Here is a 17,657-nt window from a genome sequence, read left to right as displayed (position 1 = left end):
TAGGAGGAGGTGGGCACAGTGGGCACATTCCCGAGTGGGCATCCTCGACCCTACATGTTCAGCTGAAATCTCTCAACAGAAGCTCACGTCTCACTCGCGTGGAGGGTCATTTTGGGCCTCCTCTTCTTGTCATGAGCAAGGATTATTGACAGCACTGGTTTTCACTGTATCCCTCCCCACATTGATCAAATTATGTGAATGTTTACCCTTTGAAGAATGCAGGATATGAGAACTCAAACAGAGAACTCCGTTCAGACCAGCTAAAGTAAGAAAATGCCCGAGCAAAATGAGACAGGCACCAAAGCCTCCAGATCACAGGGATAGAGAGTACCCAAAGACAGGGACCTGCAGACACCTTCTTCAGGCCACTCATGGCCCAGCAGGGGTGGGGACAGACAGGAACATGGTGCAGTGACCAACTCACGCCATGGCTGGCCACAGGAGGTCAGAGGTGCTGGCCACAGAAGTCAGGGGACCAGCTCACAGGACCTGCGGGTAGGGGGCTGGAACCACTCAACTTACCACTACATTAAAAGACCCAGAGGTTGGGTGTGGTGGGTCATGTGTGCAATCCCAGCACTCTGGAGGCCAAGGTGGACAGACTGCTTGACCCCAGGAGTTCAAGACCAGCCTGGGCAATATAGCTTGTCCGCATCTATACAAACTAAAAAAATCACTAGGGCATGGTTGTATGCACCTGTAGTCCTGGCTACTCGGGAGGCTGAGGAAGGAGGATTGCGTGAGCCTAGGAGTTTGAGGCTGCAGTAAGGTGCACTCCAGACTGGGAAACAGAGTGAGACCCTGTCTCTAAAACAAACAAAACAAAACAAACAAAAAATCCATTTTCCACGTGATCCCAGCAGCTCCACTCTCTGTGCTTTTTGGTGTGCAAACATTTTCCAAAGAGGCATAATAACTACTGCAGGATTAGCCTAATCACAGGGCAGGCTTTCTTGTTCAGAACTGGAGTGGGGGAGGAAGCAGAAACAAAAGCATTAATTCAGGCCCACGAAGCCCAGGCTTAAAGAGCAATCCATCTGCCTCTTGAGCTTGAAGGCCTGCTCTCCAGAGGGAATACTCACACAAAGTGAGAGTCTCATGGGAGGCACCTGGCCCCTTGGAGGTCCTGCCAGCCCAGGAAATACCAGATGGGCCGCCAAGCTGCGGACGCCCCAGGGAGGCAGCACAGGGCTGGGGGTAGTACGAAGTCCTCCTTCCCTGGCTTGCCTGGGACCCCGCCAGCCCCACCCAACCCCTCAGGGGCAGATGCTGGGCCGGAGCCTCTGTGTGCTGGCCTTGTAACAAATGCCACCGAAAGCCCTACCTTGTCATGTCTTAGCCACAGGGATGCACACCGAGAGTGGCAGGGGCTTTGCAGTCTGGTAACAGGCCCCAGGAGGACAGCTGGTCTCCCTATTGCTGAACACAAGGACATCCCGTCACACCAGCGGAATGTGCCACTTAAATTAAATTTTCTCCCAAATGGCTGTGGTTCTTCCCAAGATAAAATTGATCTTCTTCCCTCTTGAGCTTAGGAAGAGAGAAAAATGATCGCAGTACCTGGCTGGCTTCCGGACTTCCTAAGGGTCAAATGAAAGCTCTTTCCATGACACACTGACAGGCAGCCTTAAACCAGCCCAAGTTATAAAAACACTCCGGCTCTCAGAGCCCCAGGAGTGCGAGGACAGACAGCAGCAGGCTGGTGCAGCAGCCTCAGAGGGTGGACAGGCCTGGCTGGCTGCAGCCCCTCCCCTGGGGGCCAGTGTGTGGGCTGGGAAGCCCCTGAGCCAGCCTGGCAGCTGCAGGAGAGGCTGGCCCCATGCTCCGTAAACCCCCATGGGGACCTGGGCAGGGGCTACAGAGTCAGAAGCAGGAACAGGCAGCCCCTGGTTGTTTCCGGGAGGCAGTACCTCTGTTATCGGACCTGAGAGAAGGCTGCGTCTCATTCACGCCCTCTGCCCCATCCCAGTGTTGCCAGCTCAGAGCCCTGCTTCGCCGAAAGCAGACCTACAGACACAGCAAGAGGGAGGACTAGAACAGAGTGACCACAATCCCTATATTGTGGTTAGGGCACCTGAGCTCCAAAGCCTAGCACTGAGAGAGAAGACGAGCCCAGGGCCATGGGTGTGCAAGAGACAGAGACAAGGCACACTGTCGGGGCCCAAGTCCCTGCTGGGTGCAGAGGCTTCCCAGTGGAGGCAGCCCTCCAAGTCAGGGAGTGGCAGGAAGATTGTACGGCTATGGGACTGGAGTTGGAGCTCAGCTCCTTGGCCCCGCTCGGTTGCCAGGCCCCTCTGGGCCTCGGGCTCCTCTTGGCTGCACTTGGATCCCAACCCCCAGTGCCTGCTTCTGTAAAGGAGCTCCCGGAGTAGGCTCACCGTCCTTGCCTTCCACATTCCTCCACCTGCCAGGGGCTTGCTCTGTGGAATAGAAGGTTTGGTTTGCAAGGTTGCATGCCCCCTCTGAGCCTTGTCATTTGGGGTCACGTGCCCCTCCGCACCCCTTCCTTCCTGCAGTGGCCACTGTTCCCAGAGGGGCTCCACTGCCTGCCCAGGGGTCGCTGTACCTCCCCAGAACCCTCCTCTCTTCTTCAACCTGTCTTGCAGTTCCAGAGAAGGAAACACAAGACTAGCAGAAAAGGCAAACAGGCTAGGCACAAGGCAGGCGTCTGCATGGCACAGAAAGAGCATGAACCGACCTGGAGTCCTTCCCAGGGTCCCCACCAAGACTGAGAGGACAGCCCCTTGCGCTGGGGCATGGCTATGGGAGTGGGGCAGCCAGAATGTCCCCCGCCCCACCCCAGTGCACTCAAGGATCCTGCTCACCCACCCACAAGCTCACATTGCTTTTTCAGTTTTCTGCACGTCTTCCTCACCCTCCTGGATTACAAACCCGGTGCTCAGCCCACTCTGCCCGACAGGTATGGCCCCATTTTGCCAGCATATGGCTGTTTAGTGAAGGGCGCTGTTTAATTCTGTCTCCCCTTGACTGAGTTTGGACACGATCCCCCTACCTCTGCCATCTGTCCAGCCCTGGGCTCCCCAAGACCTAGATGCAAACAAAGGAGGAAAGGGGCTCCCAACTTGGGGCCCGAGGTGCACTGTGATGCCTGGGTGGCCTCTCTGGGGCAAAAGTGGCATGGTACAACCTTGCAGGCTGGGTCCCAGGCCCCACTGTGGGCACCACTCGCCAGATCTGGAGCTCCCAGCAGTGGGCCCCATGTGGACGTGCGCTGAAAGGAGTTCCCGGCAGCAGCCTGTGCCTGTAGTGGAGAGGGACGAAGGAGGCCTTGTGCATGCTGCAGAGCCCACCGAGGGCCTGGGGCCGGGGGGCCAGGGTGCCTCCTTGGTGGAGAAGCCAACCAGGGGACACAGTGCCCAATGCAGGAGGGGCACTGGGATGCCGGGCACCCTGAGTTGCCCACCTGGCCTCCTGGACAGGACCAGGTAGAAATGTCCCACCCGACTACGGGAGCCACTCAGGGGCCAGGGGAGCAGCCCTGGGGTCCATATTAATTTCAGCTCCATTTTAAAGGCGAGTTAAAATAAACATGGGGAATATTTATAAGGCAAATAAATCTGGCAGAAACAGCCCCTCCAAGTGTGAGTGGAGGCCTCCCCTCAGCCCCAGCCCAAGCTGATAAAATACAGAAATGCTACTGTAGACCCTCCGGGCTTATTTTGACTGCGGCAGAGGAATGTAACATGTAAACACTGACTCCCATATTACACTGTTACAACTTGCATTAACAGCGCCGGACAAAAGCCGCATTTTCACAGAAGCATCGTACAGGGATATATCTCCAGCTTAATTTTTAAAAAAACCATTTCCTCACATAAATCATGCTCAGAATGAAACGGGTGACTGATACATTGCAAACACTTTTTTCTTAAACAATAACATACCTAGATTCCTTCTAAACGAAAGAGCTTTAAAAAAAATCTTCTAAATGTTTTTTTTCTGAAGAAAATAAACACTGCAGTTTCTTTCCCGAACAAAATATCTGAGGCCGCGTCTTCCCGGCCGAGCTGGCTGCTCCCAGCACAGGGTTGCAGGGGAGCGCTCCCCAAGCCCCAGCCACCTTGCTAGGGAGGCTGCAGGGCCAGGGCACCCAGCGTACCGGGCCCCCTCCCCAGCCCCAAGGGGCAGCCTCTGAGGGGGCCAGGCGTGACCAGGGTGGCCAAAGTGCTGGGCTGCAGTGACCGGCCCTGAAGACTCCAGTACATCGAGGGGCCTGGCAGACATCTTGGGGCCGCCAGACGTCCAAGGCCATTTCCCTGCAGGTCCAGCAGGCAAAGCATCCTGCAGCAGCTGGAGGGGCATCCAGACTCCACCCAGAGAAGCCAACATGAAAGACAACCAGAGCCACGGGCAGGACTCAGGACGCCGAGTGAGAAAGTGCCTCGAGATGGGCACCGGGGCCCGGGCAGCCCATCTCAACCACACTGCAGAAGAAGAGCAGCCAGCCCAAGGAAGTAAAAGAAAATCCGACTTGTGGACGCCCATAAGGAAAATACAGGGCTTTAAAAAAAAAAAAATCTTGGGGATGGGGCAGGCCTTTCTGAACATGCAATAAATCAAAAAGCCGTTAAGTGTAAAAGATTTAAGTTACATTTAAAAAAAGTTAAACCATTTGTACATCACACAAGTTAAAAGACACTAGAAGCTGAGAAAATCTGCACCACAAGCGTCAGAGGATCACATCCCTAATACGCAAACCAGCTGGAGGGTAAGAAGAGATAAGAGAAGAGAAAAGCCAGACGGGAAAGTGGGCAAGGACCATGCTGGCGATTATGAGGCTGTGAAACGAGGCTTTTCACGTAAATATGTGAAAAGACCACCGATCACAGCAAATGCAAACAGAGTCAGATCATGTGTAACCCGGCAGATAGTCAAAGATCAAACAACAGTCTGGGCGCGGTAGCTCACGCCTGTAATCCCAGCACTTTGAGAGGCCAGGGTGATCACTTGAGCCCAGGAGTTCAAGACTAGCCTGGGCCACATAGCGAGTCCTTGCTCTAAAAAAAATAATCATTAGCTGGGCGTGGTGGCGGGCACCTGCAATCCCAGCTACTTAGGAGGCTGAGGCAGGAGAATTGCTTGAATCCAGGAGTTCGAGGCTGCAGCGAGCCATGATTTCACCACTGCACTCCAGCCTGGGCAACCGAGCAAGATCCTGTCTCAAAGATAAAAAAAAAAAAAACCAGATAACCCAGAAATTATGGCATAACAGGAAAAAGTGATCAGTGTGACAACAGAAAAACTTAAAACTTCTGCAGGAAATAATATCACCAAGTCCAAAGACAAAACACGATCAGGGGTCCAATGGAAGGCAGCAGGCAGTCGATGGAAACCAGCACAAGCTTGGCACAGTCTCAGGAGAGTGTGGGTGCTCCGTGGGCAGCAGTGACCTCTGCCCAGGCCAGGGGTATGGGAGGAGAGGCTCCTTTCTGTTCTGTGTCTTATCAAAAAGCTGATACCTGAGTCACCAAGGACGGGAAGTGGGAAATGTACACACGGAACCAGCCTGTCAGCACAAAGTGTTAAGATTGAAGGGCAGCTCCCCTTGTACCGAGCTTTTCTACTTCCAGGAAAGATGTAAAGTGTATAAGACCACCTCACAGCCACTAGGATGGCCACTGTCAAAAAAACAGAACACATCAAGTCCAACAGAGTTTAAAGGAAAAAATAAAAATTAAAGAAAGAAAGAAAAACAGAAAACAACATGCACTGGCGAGGATGTGGGGACCCCGGAGACCTCCTGTACTGCTGCTGAGAATGTAAGATGGTGTGGGCGCTGTGGGAAACAGGATGGAGGTTGATCCAGCAATCCCACTTCTGGGTTTGCACCCAAAAGAACTGAAAGGTCTCCAAGAGGTATCTGCACGTCTGTGTTCACTACTCACAGCACTATTCACAACAGCCAAGAAGCAGAGGCAACTTGGGTGTCCACTGACAGATGAATGGATAGACAGAAGGTGGTATGTCTGTGCAATGGAATATTACTCAGCCCTAAAAAGAAGGAAATTCAGATACAACATGGATGAAAAGAGTTCCAGATATGGATAGTGGTGATGGTTTCACGACATTATTAACATATTGAATACCATTGAACTGTATACTTAAACATGGTTACAGTGGGGCGGGCGTGGTGGCTCACGCCTGTAATCCCAGCACTTTGGAAGGCCAAGGCAGGTGGATCACCTGAGATCAGGAGTTTGAGACCAGCCTGGCCAACAAGGTGAAACCCTGTCTCTACTAAAAATACAAAAAAATTAGCCAGGCGTGGTGGCAGACGCCTGTAGACCCTGCTACTCAGAGGGCTGAGACAGGAGAATCGCTTGAACCCGGGAGGCGGAGGTTGCAGTGAGCCGAGATTGCACCACTGCACTCCAGTCTGGGTGACAAAGTGATACTCTGTTTCAAAAAAAAAAAAAAAAAAAAGTTAAAGTGGTAAATTTTATACTATGTCTGTTTTATCACAATGAATGATAGGGAAAATGTGTCAGAAGCACTTCTGATGGTAAACAGATGCACCTTGAAGGTTTTCACTGCAGCATTGATAATGATGAAGAAGAGAAACTACTGAGATGCTCATTAACACGAGAAAGGTCAAAGGAATTACACTACATCCATTCAAGGGAATCCAGTCCTGACCCCACACAAAGATGCCCTGCTAAGTGTGAAACAATGACAAGCAGAGCACATGACACACCACTCACACACACACACCACACACATCTGCACGCACACCATGCACATTCGGGCACGCACACCATGCACATTCGGGCACACACAGAGGTGGAAACCCTTTTCCACTGGTATTTTCTCCTGGGGAAGGCTCGAGACTGCTATTGACCAAGCCTCTGCCGCCCTCTGGTGGCCTCTCTGGTCCCTGCCAGCATGAAGTCTCCACACCCCACACACAGGCAGGAGCTGCCTGGACCTGGGACCTCGGGATGGCCCCCTCTGTGGGCATCGGAATGCACTTAGTGACTCTGCACATGCTCCCATGGGGAGTGAGAGCCGCTCTCACACTGCTAGCCTCCCTTCCACAACCAAGATGTTGTTTCTGAGGCCTTTGGAGTCTTTGCTAGATTTCAGGGAAACCCAATGTACAAACCGGAAGACAGTGCAGGTGTTAGTTGAGGGCTGGGATAGGGATTGCTGGCTCTCCCCTCCTTAACGTTCTCCCTGATGTCCTTGATGGAACCCACTGGAACCCCAGGGCTCCTGGGAACCCCATTTGACAACCACTGACCTAGATAACAAACAGCTGACACCCTTTATACGGCATTCCTGTTATTACCTCCAAGGCAGCCACAGGACAGAGTACATCAACAGCCCTGCAGAGGGGCACAAGTCACAGGCATATTGTTTTGTTTTGAGACAAGGTCTCACTCTCCCAGGCTGAGCGCGGTGCAATCACAGCTCACTACAGCCTGAAGCTCCTGGGTTCAAGCAATCCTCCCACCTAGCCTCCCAAGTAGCTGGGACTACAGGTGCACAGTACTATGCTTGGTTAATATTTTCAGATTTTTGTAGGTTGGGCGTGGTGGCTCATGCCTGTAATCCCAGCACTTTGGGAGGCTGAGGTGGGCAGATCACCTGAGGTCAGGAGTTCGAGACCAGCCTGGCCAACATGGTGAAACCCCATCTCTACTAAAAATACAAAAATTAGCTAGGTGTGGTGGCGGGCGCCTGTAATTTCAGCTACTCTGGAGGCTGAGGCAGGAGAATCACTTGAGCCTGGGACGCAAGGGTTGCAGTGAGCCGAGACTGCACCACTGCACTCCAGTCTGGGCGACAAAGCGAGACTCCGTCTTAAAAAAAAAAAAAAAAAAAAAAAAACAGATTTTTGTAGAGTCAAGGTCTCACTACATTGCACAGGTTGATGCTGATCTCGAACTCCTGGCCTCGAGCAATCCTCCTGCTTCAGTCTCCCAAAGTGCTAGGCTAACAAGCATGAGCCACCGTGCCTGGCCACAAACAACAGGCCTTTTTTCCTTCTTTTGGGTAAACCGGAAAGAAAGTTCCAGGAGCCAAGGACCAGCACAGGCTCTCAGGGCCCAGTGCTCACTCTGGTGAACAAAAAGAGGACCCCACCATGCATGCGGCAGGCCTTACGTTTTTCCAGGGGATTCCTTCAGCCAGAAGATGTCATCACTTGTGATTCCATATTCCAAGGCACCTTCGATCTGTCAAGACAGAAATGACCCCTGAGACAAGAGCTCCATTTGGCCTGTCCTGGGGCTTCCTTAAAGAGGATGCCAGCTTTGCAGAATCAACCAGAGCTGTCCCAGGGCACACATACATGCACAGGGCTTCCCTGCTGCCAGTCCTTGTCTGCAGGCTGTGGCCTCTCTGGGGCTACAGGTGGCCTGTCTGCATCTAAGCTGCTGTGCTCCAGGGCCCGCTGCCCTCGCAGGGTACCTTTCCCCTCTGTTCCCCAGGACTCTCCCCTTGACCCTGGTTCAGAGCAGGATACAGGGCCTGAGGTGGGTATAGCAACTGCAGGGGCCATACAGGCAGACAGCTGGGCCCCCTCAAGTCTGCCTGGGTTCTGGACAGACACACCAAACAGACGGGTAATGCAGCCCCAGGGAGCAACACCTGGGTTCTGGGGGGTCCAAACTCAGAGAAGGGAAGTGGGGAGAGAACAGGTCAGCAAACCAGGGCCAGCAGAGCTTAGGTGTGTCTGCGCGGCAGGGGTGGCCTGCAGGGCCAGCCAGAGGAGAGGAGGCACAGGGGGTAAGTGCCACAGGCTGAGGTGGGCAGGGCCTGAGGGGCAGCTCTGAGGGCACCTGGCTCAGCCAGGACAGACTTCACACTCTCAAGGGCTGGCCCGGGTGGGCTCTGAGCCCGGAAATCATACAGGTCACCTGAAGAGGGGCGGCCAAGCAGGTGGGAGGCCCAGGGTGAACATTCCCTTAGAGACCATGAAAACAAGATGTGCTGGTGGAGGAAACGGATCTCAAACAGTTTATGCTCCCAATTGGCAAAAAAAATAAAGTCAGGAATTTCTCAGGTTTGCTCAAGGAAAACCGAAAGGTCTGGCAATCAAAGGGACTAAAACGCAAGCAAGCCTTGGCAGACACCCTGGGAGGGCGTGGCGGGGAGGGCGGACAGGCTCTGAGCTGCCTGCCTCCTAAGGACCAGGAGCACCTGCTGGATCCCCTATGAGCCCAAAGAGCCATCAGCAGCTGCCTGAGAGGTGCAGAGCAGGGCCGGGCCAGGCCAGGGCTCCTGTGCAGGGCTCCCTGGTGCGGATGCACGTGCAGCTCTGCCTGGGGCCTCAGAGAAGCCCAATGACCGCTGGGCTGCTGGAAGCTGGCTGTGGCCTTCTTTAAGCACAACCACCATGAGCCCAGCTGCCAGGAGAGGGGATCACCTGGACCCTGTCTGCGGCAGTTGCCTTGAACAATTTCACAGTGTCATCCTACAGAGCCACGCAGCCCTGAGCCCCACCTCTGTGCATAAGCAACCTGCCCCCACTAGAGGCTGCTGTGGCTGCTTGGCGGCCAGAGAAGTCCCGTGGCCTCTAAGGACTGGGAGTGCTTGTGCTCCTTGGGCCCCTCCTTTCCCTGTTCCCACAGTAAGCACAGGACGAAGTGGAGGCTGGGGTCATGTCCAAGAAGCGGCAGAACCTCCCCTTGCTCCACCTCCACTGGACTGCCCCTGGGTCTAAGTCAGAGGTGGTGTGGCCTCCAGGCTGAGAGACCCGTGGTCTTCAAAAGCTTGGCTGCAGCCTACTTAGAGGCTTGGAGCAGACGGCACACGGTTCCCTGGGAGACCCATGAGGGCTGGTCTCAGCCAAACCTCTCTGCCCACCCCCAGCCCGTTTGCTTTCCCTGCCACAGCTGCCCCAACAACCCACATGACTGGGCCAGGAGTTATTCACCTCTCTGTTAAAGACAGTGATAAAACTGGCAAGAACCGTGAGATTCAGAATTATGGAAATTAACCACAGGCTTGCAGCAACACAGGGAACATTTAAAGTCAGGAAAAACAGCTGAAGCTGAGTGAGAATGGGAGCTCCAGGGTGTTTTAACTCACTCTGGTCCCACTCCCACCTCAGCGGCAGCCTGAACAGTGACGTGTCAGGGAAAGCAGAACCCAGCTGGGGTCTTTCAAAGCCCCTCCCAAAGAAGAGTCAGAGTCAGCATCTGACCCTGCCAGGGGTTCCCGAGAAGACCCCTCAAAAGGGTCATCTTTATCCGACTTCACTGGAGCTCAGCCAGGGTTAAAAGCCTTTCTCTGGGGGGCATTTGTCTGAGGTTTTCATCTCACAGCTGCCTGAGGGGATAGGTAACAGTTGGAGCCAACAACAGACTGTCCAAAAAAGCTTCAAAGGAAAAGCCAAGGAATGCGATGTCCACTGGAGCTTTGAAAGGTTCCAGCATATTCCTGGGAACCTAGGCCAGGCACACACACGGCACTGTGCACACATCAGGAAGGACCAAGGAGGCCCTGAGCCCTCACCTCCAGATGACCTTGATCTCTGCACAGGCAGGAAGTGAGGGCTAGGGCAGAGCTGCCTGCTGTCTGCTGAGTGTGGAAGGCATCCCCTCCAAACGCTCATGGAGCCCTCAGCAAAGACCGGGAGAGTGCTTAGTTTAGGGAAATCTCCATGCAGTTCTTAGCTGACCACGAAGCTAACCAAGTAGAGACTTCAGTGGCCTCATACAACAAAGAATAAGAGTCGACAAAGTCAGTTCCGAAAAGTCACCAAATAAGCAGCTGTAACAACAGAATCCTGGGGCAGAGGGAGAATCTGGTTTCCAAAGTTACCACATTAAATTATTTGAAATGTTCGGCTTTCAATTAAAACAATTACAAGATACGTGAAGAAACAAGAAACCATGACCCTTACACACTGCTGGAAGGAATGTAAAATGCAGTCATTGTGGAAAACAGTCTGAGGTTCCTTGAAAGGTTCAACATAAAGCTACCACATGGCCCGACAGTTCTGCTCCTAAGTGTAACCCAAGAGAAGTGAAAACTGAAGTCCACCAAAAAACTTCTTTGCAGATGTTCACAGCAGCACTATTCATAATAGCTAAAAAGTGGAAATAACACGTGTTCATCAACAAGCAAGCGGATTAACAAAATGTGGTCTATCTATACAATGGAATAGTATCCAGCCATAAAAAGGAATGATACTGACACACACTACAGTGTAGGTGAACCTGGAGGTCGTTATGCTCAGTGAAGTAAGCCAGTCACTAAGGGACACACATGCACGATTCCAGTTACATGAGAAGGACTAACGTGTACGATTCCACTTACACGAGATGCCTAGTGTTGTCAAATTCATAGAGACAGAAAGTAGGTGGTGGTTGCTAGGGGCTGGGAGAGGAGGCGCTGGGGAGTTAGGTTTAATGGGAATAGAGTTTCAGTTCAGGGATGATGGAAGGAGTGCTGGCAATGGATGATGGTGACTGATGGCCACACAGCTCTGTGAATGTACTAAAAACCACTGAATTGTACCCTATAAAAGGCTAAATTTTGTAGCGCGTGAATTTTATTTCAAACTCTTTTTAAACTGGGAGAGGAGAAGCAGGAAGATGAAGAATGAGGCTTATATCCTGAATGTGCCAACATTCTGAGGCTGAAGGGAAAAGGGGGAATCAGCAATGGAGACTTAGGAAGCAGGACGCTGGGGTGGAAGGGGACAGATCCAGCGGGGCAGAGGGAGAGCAGAACGAGAGCTGTCCTGAGGATCTGGCAGCTTGGAGGCCACTGGGGACCCCACATTTCAGCTGTGTGGATTCCAGAGCATTGGAAAGCAGAAAGTGATGACAGTGAGTATAGGGGGAAAGGGTGTGCAAGCCGCTGCCGTGGAAGCACGTGTGTAAAAGCACATCCCTCAAAGAGACCGGGGACCCGAGCCAGTGCAGCAGGGACACTGTGCTCTGGGGACACTCACGTGCATGGGGTACCTCGGGCGCCCTCCAGTAGCAATGATGATGTGGTCAGCTGATAGCAGAATCTGAGAAGAAAAAGAGAAAGCCATGGGTCAGACAGGTGCATGGTGGTCACTTACCGGAGGGCCTGAGCACTACAGACCTTGGCCAGCAGTTCCCATAGCCCCTGCCCTGCAGTGTGGACCCTCGGCCAGCGGTTCAGAGGCCCTGTGGAGCTGGAATCCCATCAACGGTCAGCCAGGCAGGAGGGGGACAGGCAGAGAGGACAGGGAGATGTTCTAACACCAAGCACTTCAAGGCACCCTCAAATCCCCAAAAAATCCTGCAAAGAGGGTGTGGCCACCAACCCTGTTGCCATATCACTCTGAGCAGCAGCACAGTAAACTATTTGATCATGTTAAAGACAAGTGCCCAGGCTCAAAAGAAGCCACCTTGTCGATTCCAGCAGCACGTGTTACTGAGAACAGCACCCAGGCCAAACACAGCTGCAGTTGGTGCCCAAGGTCTGCAGAAGAGTCCATAAGGAGCCACACAAGTAAGTCAGATGCTCACCTCTTTCCCACCTTTGGCAACGCCGCAAACCGTGTGCTCGTCAACAAAGCTGGCTTTGATGTTAAAGTACTTGACTTTTCTGAAAGATAAAGATAAGATTTTCAAACATTTCCTCTGAAAATTAAACCTCACCAATTGTATCAAATAGGGAGCACTGGTAAAAGGGAGTTCCAGCCCCCAGCAGGGCCTGGTGCTGTGGCTCAGGTGGACCAAGAAGTAAGCAGCAACCACACTGAGAAGCATGGAGGGGTTGTGTGGGCACCTCACCTGTCCCCCAGGGATCCCAGGGACATGTTAACCACATGTGTCAAAGCAGGGACAGAAGCCAGCTCAGCACAGTCCTGAGAGGCCATGTACATCCCTGGTGTGCAGCAAGAGGTGGGTGGACCTCTCTTGGGGACAGTCCTCATCACCCAGACATGTTCCAGCAGGGAGCTGTGGTACCCACCAGATGGTGTCACCTTCTGCCTTCAGGGGTGTGGTAACACCAAGAGAATGGGCATGACAAGCCTGGCAAAATGGTGGCTGGGAGCATGGTGCACAGAAACAAAACAACCCATGCTTTCTTCTTCTTTTTTTTTTTTTCTGAGACAAAGTCTCACTCCGTCGCCTAGGCTGGAGTGCAGTGGCATGATCTTGGCTCACTGCAACCTCCACCTCCCAGGTTCAAGTCATTCTCTTGCCTCAGCTCTTGCCTCAGCCTCCCGAGAAGCTGGGATTACAGGCTTGCGCCACCACGCCTGGCTAACTTTTGTATTTTTAGCAGAGATGGGGTTTCGCCATGTTGGCCAGGCTGGTCTTGAACTCCTGACCTCAAGTGATCCACCCACCTAAGTCTCCCAAAGTGCTAGGATTACAGGCGTGAGCCACCGAGCCCCACCCTTTTTTTTTTTTTTTTTAGAGACAGATTCTCACTCTGTCACCCAGGCTGGAGTGCAGTGGCACGATCATAGCTCACAGCAGCCTCGTCTCAAGTAACTGGAACTATAGGCATGGGCAACCACACCTGGCTAGTTCATTTTATTTTTTGTAGGGACATGTAGCAACAAAACTATGTTGCTCAGGCTGGTCTGCAACTCCTGGGCTCAAGTGATCCTCCCACCTCAGCCTCCCAAAATGCTAGGATTACAGACATGAGCCACCGCACCCGACCGACACTTTCTAATGACAAAAGGACCGTGCAGCAGAAAGGGTTCTGGGAAGGCTCCGCCTCCTGCTTGAGCCTGCCTTCTCCCCACCAGCAAGCCTGTGCCTCCATGGGCTGTCTGAGGCGCATGAAGTTCCCATAGCAAGAGCCCTTCAATCACCTCAACAGCCAGGAAGCAGCCGTGGGACACAGCTACGCAATGCTCACGGCAGCACTTTTCAGAAGAGTGAAAAAGCAGAAACAGCCCAGGTGCACCCCAGCCTCCTTCTGCTGGTGGCTCCGGAGCAGGCAGTGGGCTGGGCCTGTTTGGTGCCCGCCCAGGAGCTGCCCAGGGCAGGGAGGAAGGAGGGCAGAGCCTGCTGCTCCCAGGAAATTGCACCGGGGGATACAGAGCCCCACAGAGCAAAGCAGAAACTCCACAGCACAATGTAGCTTAGCTCCCTGGATAGCGGGAGAGCTCGTGAAGCCCAGGTGGAGGGCAAGCAGTTGGCTTCCTGGCTTCTCTTTCCTGGATTTAGCGGGCACAAAACTGCTGCCTGCTGTGAAGCCCCAGGAAGACCCTGCCTGGGGCCAAGCAAATGGTGCATGAGGAGAGCCACCAGACCTCTGCAGGACCACTGTCCCCTCCACAGCCCATGGGGCACAGGCAGTGCCACAGACCCGGGAGAAAGGCTGGGCCTGAGGTGGTACCAGCTTCAGGCATCTGCTGTGCTGGCAGCTGAGCCCCAGGAGAAGGTTGCAGGCCCAGGGAGCATCAGCCTCTGTGCTGGAGATCCCCCAGGAGCTGACAGGAACAGTGACCAAGTAGGGACATTTGCTCTAGCGGAAAGCACCAGGCCCCTGCACCCACACCCAAGGAGCTGGAGGTGTGCAGTAAGACGGAGGTTCACGGGGTGGGGGCTTGCCACTGGGATGGCCCTCACCACTTATCAGCCCCAGGCCCAGTCGTGTCCACGCTCTCTGGCCTGAGGCCTCCCAGCCCCAAGCGCCTCCTCCCTGTGCAGCCCTGGGCTCTGGCCATTCTGCCAATGTGGCCTCACTTGTTCCTTGGCAGCACCTCCAGGCTGTCCTCAGCATCAAAGGGCAGTCTCCCCTTCTCCTGCAGTCACTCCCGTCTGCTCCTTGTCCTCATCCCCACCCCGGAGCAGGACCTGAATCCCCAGAGCCTGCCAGGGCGTGCTCTGCACAGTAAGTAAGTGTGTGTCCAGGCACGAAACGCCCGGGAGAAGGCCCAGAGGGCGGCCCACTCCCCAAGAGAGCTTCAGTACCTGTCCTGCAGCTGGACACGGTGGCCCCAGTTCAAGGACTTCACGTGATTTTGAACAGCTTCTGCCATCTTCCTCCTGTGAAGACACAAAACAAAATGTAAAAGTCACAACACAGGTGTTAGCTGCAGGGTCTCACAGTGGACTATTAGATTCAAATGGTACATTCATAGAAATATCAAAAATCAAGAGTGCTTTGAAAGGTGGCAAAACGTGACATCCATCCCTATGCGCCACCGCCTGTCCCAGGCTTGGGGCTATGGACCTTTGGACTCACAGAAAACAGGGGCTCTGACCCACGGTTATCCAGATGCAGCTGCTCTGTGCCCCAAAGGCTACTCACAGCAGGCAGAGCCTATCTGAGCCACTGTGGGTGTGGCTGGGCCACATGGTCCCCTTCCCAAAAGAACTCAGCTGAAGCGGCCTCCCACCCCGCATTCCAGGCCTTGGAGATGGACTGTTCTTGGTGGGGCTGTGCTGTGCACGGTTGCAGCATCCCTGAGCTCCCCACAGAAGGGGATCAAATGCTTCCCCAGTGACAACCAAAACTGTCTCCAGATACTCCCAAATGTCTGCAGCAGACAGCGCAGAGTCGCCCCTGGCTGAGAAACCCATCCTACGGCGCACTCCCTGTGAGGGTTCATGGAGGATAAGCCCCCTCTTCCTCTTCCACCCAAGAGTAGAAGAAAAGTACCAGAATGCCACGGCGCCAGGTCCTTACCAGTCATGCGGCACGGGCTGGGCCACCTCCCAGCCGTAGTGGGGGGCATCTTGGATCAGGCCTCCCAGCAGTGCCGCCTGGTGCATCAGCTTCTTGGGGATGCAGCCCACGTTGACGCAGGTGCCACCGAGGCCCCACCGGGTGCCTGGGACGTGGGAAGAGCACATTTGAATTTATGTTCAGGTGACTGCTGAAGGCTTCCCTGTTCTTCTAGAGGGTCTGGAATTCCTTTAAGTTGCTTTGTAACTCTAAAAGGGCCCAGTTGACATGCCACATGAATCTGCTCTCTATAACTGTACTCAAAAATTAAAATTGTTTTTTTTTTTTTTTTTTGAGACAGAGTCTTGCTCTGTCGCCCAGGCTGGGGTGCAGTGGCCGGATCTCAGCTCACTGCAAGCTCCGCCTCCCGGGTTCACGCCATTCTCCTGCCTCAGCCTCCCGAGTAGCTGGGACTACAGGCGCCCGCCACCTCGCCCGGCTAGTTTTTTGTATTTTTTAGTAGAGACGGGGTTTCACCGTGTTAGCCAGGATGGTCTCGATCTCCTGACCTCGTGATCCGCCCGTCTCGGCCTCCCAAAGTGCTGGGATTACAGGCTTGAGCCACCGTGCCCGGCCGTTTTTTTTTATTATTTGTTTATTTGAGACGGAGTTTCACTCTTGTTGCCCAGGCTGGAGTGCAACGGGGTGATCTCCGTTCACCCCAACCTCCGCCTCCCAGGTTCAAGCTATTCTCCTGCCTCAGCCTCCTGAATAGCTGGGATTACAGGCATGCGCCACCACGCCCGGCTAATTTTGTATTTTTAGTAGAGATGGTGTTTCTCCATGTTGGTCAGGCTGGTCTCGAACTCCCGACCTCAGGTGATCCACCCACCTCGGCTTCCCAAAGTGCTAGGATTACACATGTGAGCCACCGTGCCTGGCCTATTTCTATTTTTAATTAAAAAAAAAAATTTAGGCCAGTGTAGTGGCTCACGCCTGTAATCCCAGCACTTTGAGAGGCCGAGGCGGGCAGATCACCTGAGGTCAGGAGTTCCAAAACAGCCTGGCCAACTAAATTGAAACCCTGTCTTTACTAAAAATACAAAAATTAGCTGGGTGTGGTGGCATGCACCTGTAGTCCCAGCTATTCAGGAGGCTGAGGCACGAGAATCACTTGAACCCAGGTAACAGAGGTTGGCAGTGAACCGAGATTGCAACACTGCACTCCAGCCTGGGCAACAGAGCGAGACTTTTTCTCAATTTAAAAAAAAAAAAAAAAGTCTGTAATCCCAGCACTTTGGGAGGCCGAGGCAGGTGGATCACAAGGTCAGGAGGTTGAGGCCATCCTGGCTAACATGGTGAAACCCCATCTCTACTAAAAATACAAAAAATTAGCCAGGCGTGGTGGTGGGCGCCTGTAGTCCCAGCTACCCGCGAGGCTGAGGCAGGAGAATGGCGTGAACCCGGGAGGCGGAGCTTGCAGTGAGCCGAGATCGCGCCACTGCACTCCAGCCTGGGTGATAGAGCGAGACTCTGTCTCAAAAAACAAAATTAGAGACAAGTTCTCACTCTGTCGCCCAGGCTGGAGTGCAGCGGTGCAATCAGAGGTCACTGCAGCCTCAAACTCCTGGGCTCAAGTGATCAAGGTCTGCCTTGGCTTCCCAAAGTGCTGTGAGTACAGGCATGAGCCACTGCACCTGGCCAGAGTCATTCTTGATAATGATGAAGAACTTTAAAGTAATGCTGAGTGAAACAGGACACTGTCCAGAGACCGTGGACAGCAGGGCTGAAGGACTTTGGTGTCAGTTGCCCTCTGTACAGCAACTGGGCCCACCTCCCGCCTCCTTTCCCAGGATACCCAGCTCCCATAGGGTGATGCCTACCTTGGGGAGAAGGTTCCACGTAGTCCACCACGGCCACCTTCCTTCCCAGCTGAGCGGCTGGAAGGATAAGGAGAGCAGCAGGTGAGCATGGGGAGCTGGCTCAGGACTCAAGAACAGGCACTCCTTGGGGCCTGTGAGGTCCAGAAGAGCGTGGGCAGGGCCTGGGCCTGTGGCTGCCCACAC

At 53.6% G+C, this 17,657-nt stretch overlaps 1 protein-coding gene across 5 annotated transcripts in view; it reads right to left on the bottom strand.

The window, feature by feature from the left end:
* The window catches only part of TXNRD2 (thioredoxin reductase 2), a 66,618-nt gene that overhangs the window by 26,515 nt on the left and 22,446 nt on the right, over positions 1-17,657 (bottom strand). For all 5 annotated transcript variants that reach the window (XM_009216803.2, XM_009216802.2, XM_017945136.2 and 2 more), the window contains exons 3-8: positions 17,475-17,531; positions 15,613-15,757; positions 14,895-14,969; positions 12,480-12,558; positions 11,930-11,992; positions 8,128-8,198 (exon numbers count right to left, since the gene is read on the bottom strand). In XM_009216803.2, the coding sequence (XP_009215067.1) occupies positions 8,128-8,198; positions 11,930-11,992; positions 12,480-12,558; positions 14,895-14,969; positions 15,613-15,757; positions 17,475-17,531 (490 nt within the window). The remainder of the gene's footprint in view (positions 1-8,127; positions 8,199-11,929; positions 11,993-12,479; positions 12,559-14,894; positions 14,970-15,612; positions 15,758-17,474; positions 17,532-17,657) is intronic.

Source organism: Papio anubis, chromosome 16, assembly GCF_008728515.1.
Source record: "Papio anubis isolate 15944 chromosome 16, Panubis1.0, whole genome shotgun sequence".
Lineage (NCBI taxonomy): Eukaryota > Metazoa > Chordata > Mammalia > Primates > Cercopithecidae > Papio > Papio anubis.
This window is presented reverse-complemented; position numbering and strand designations above follow the sequence as displayed.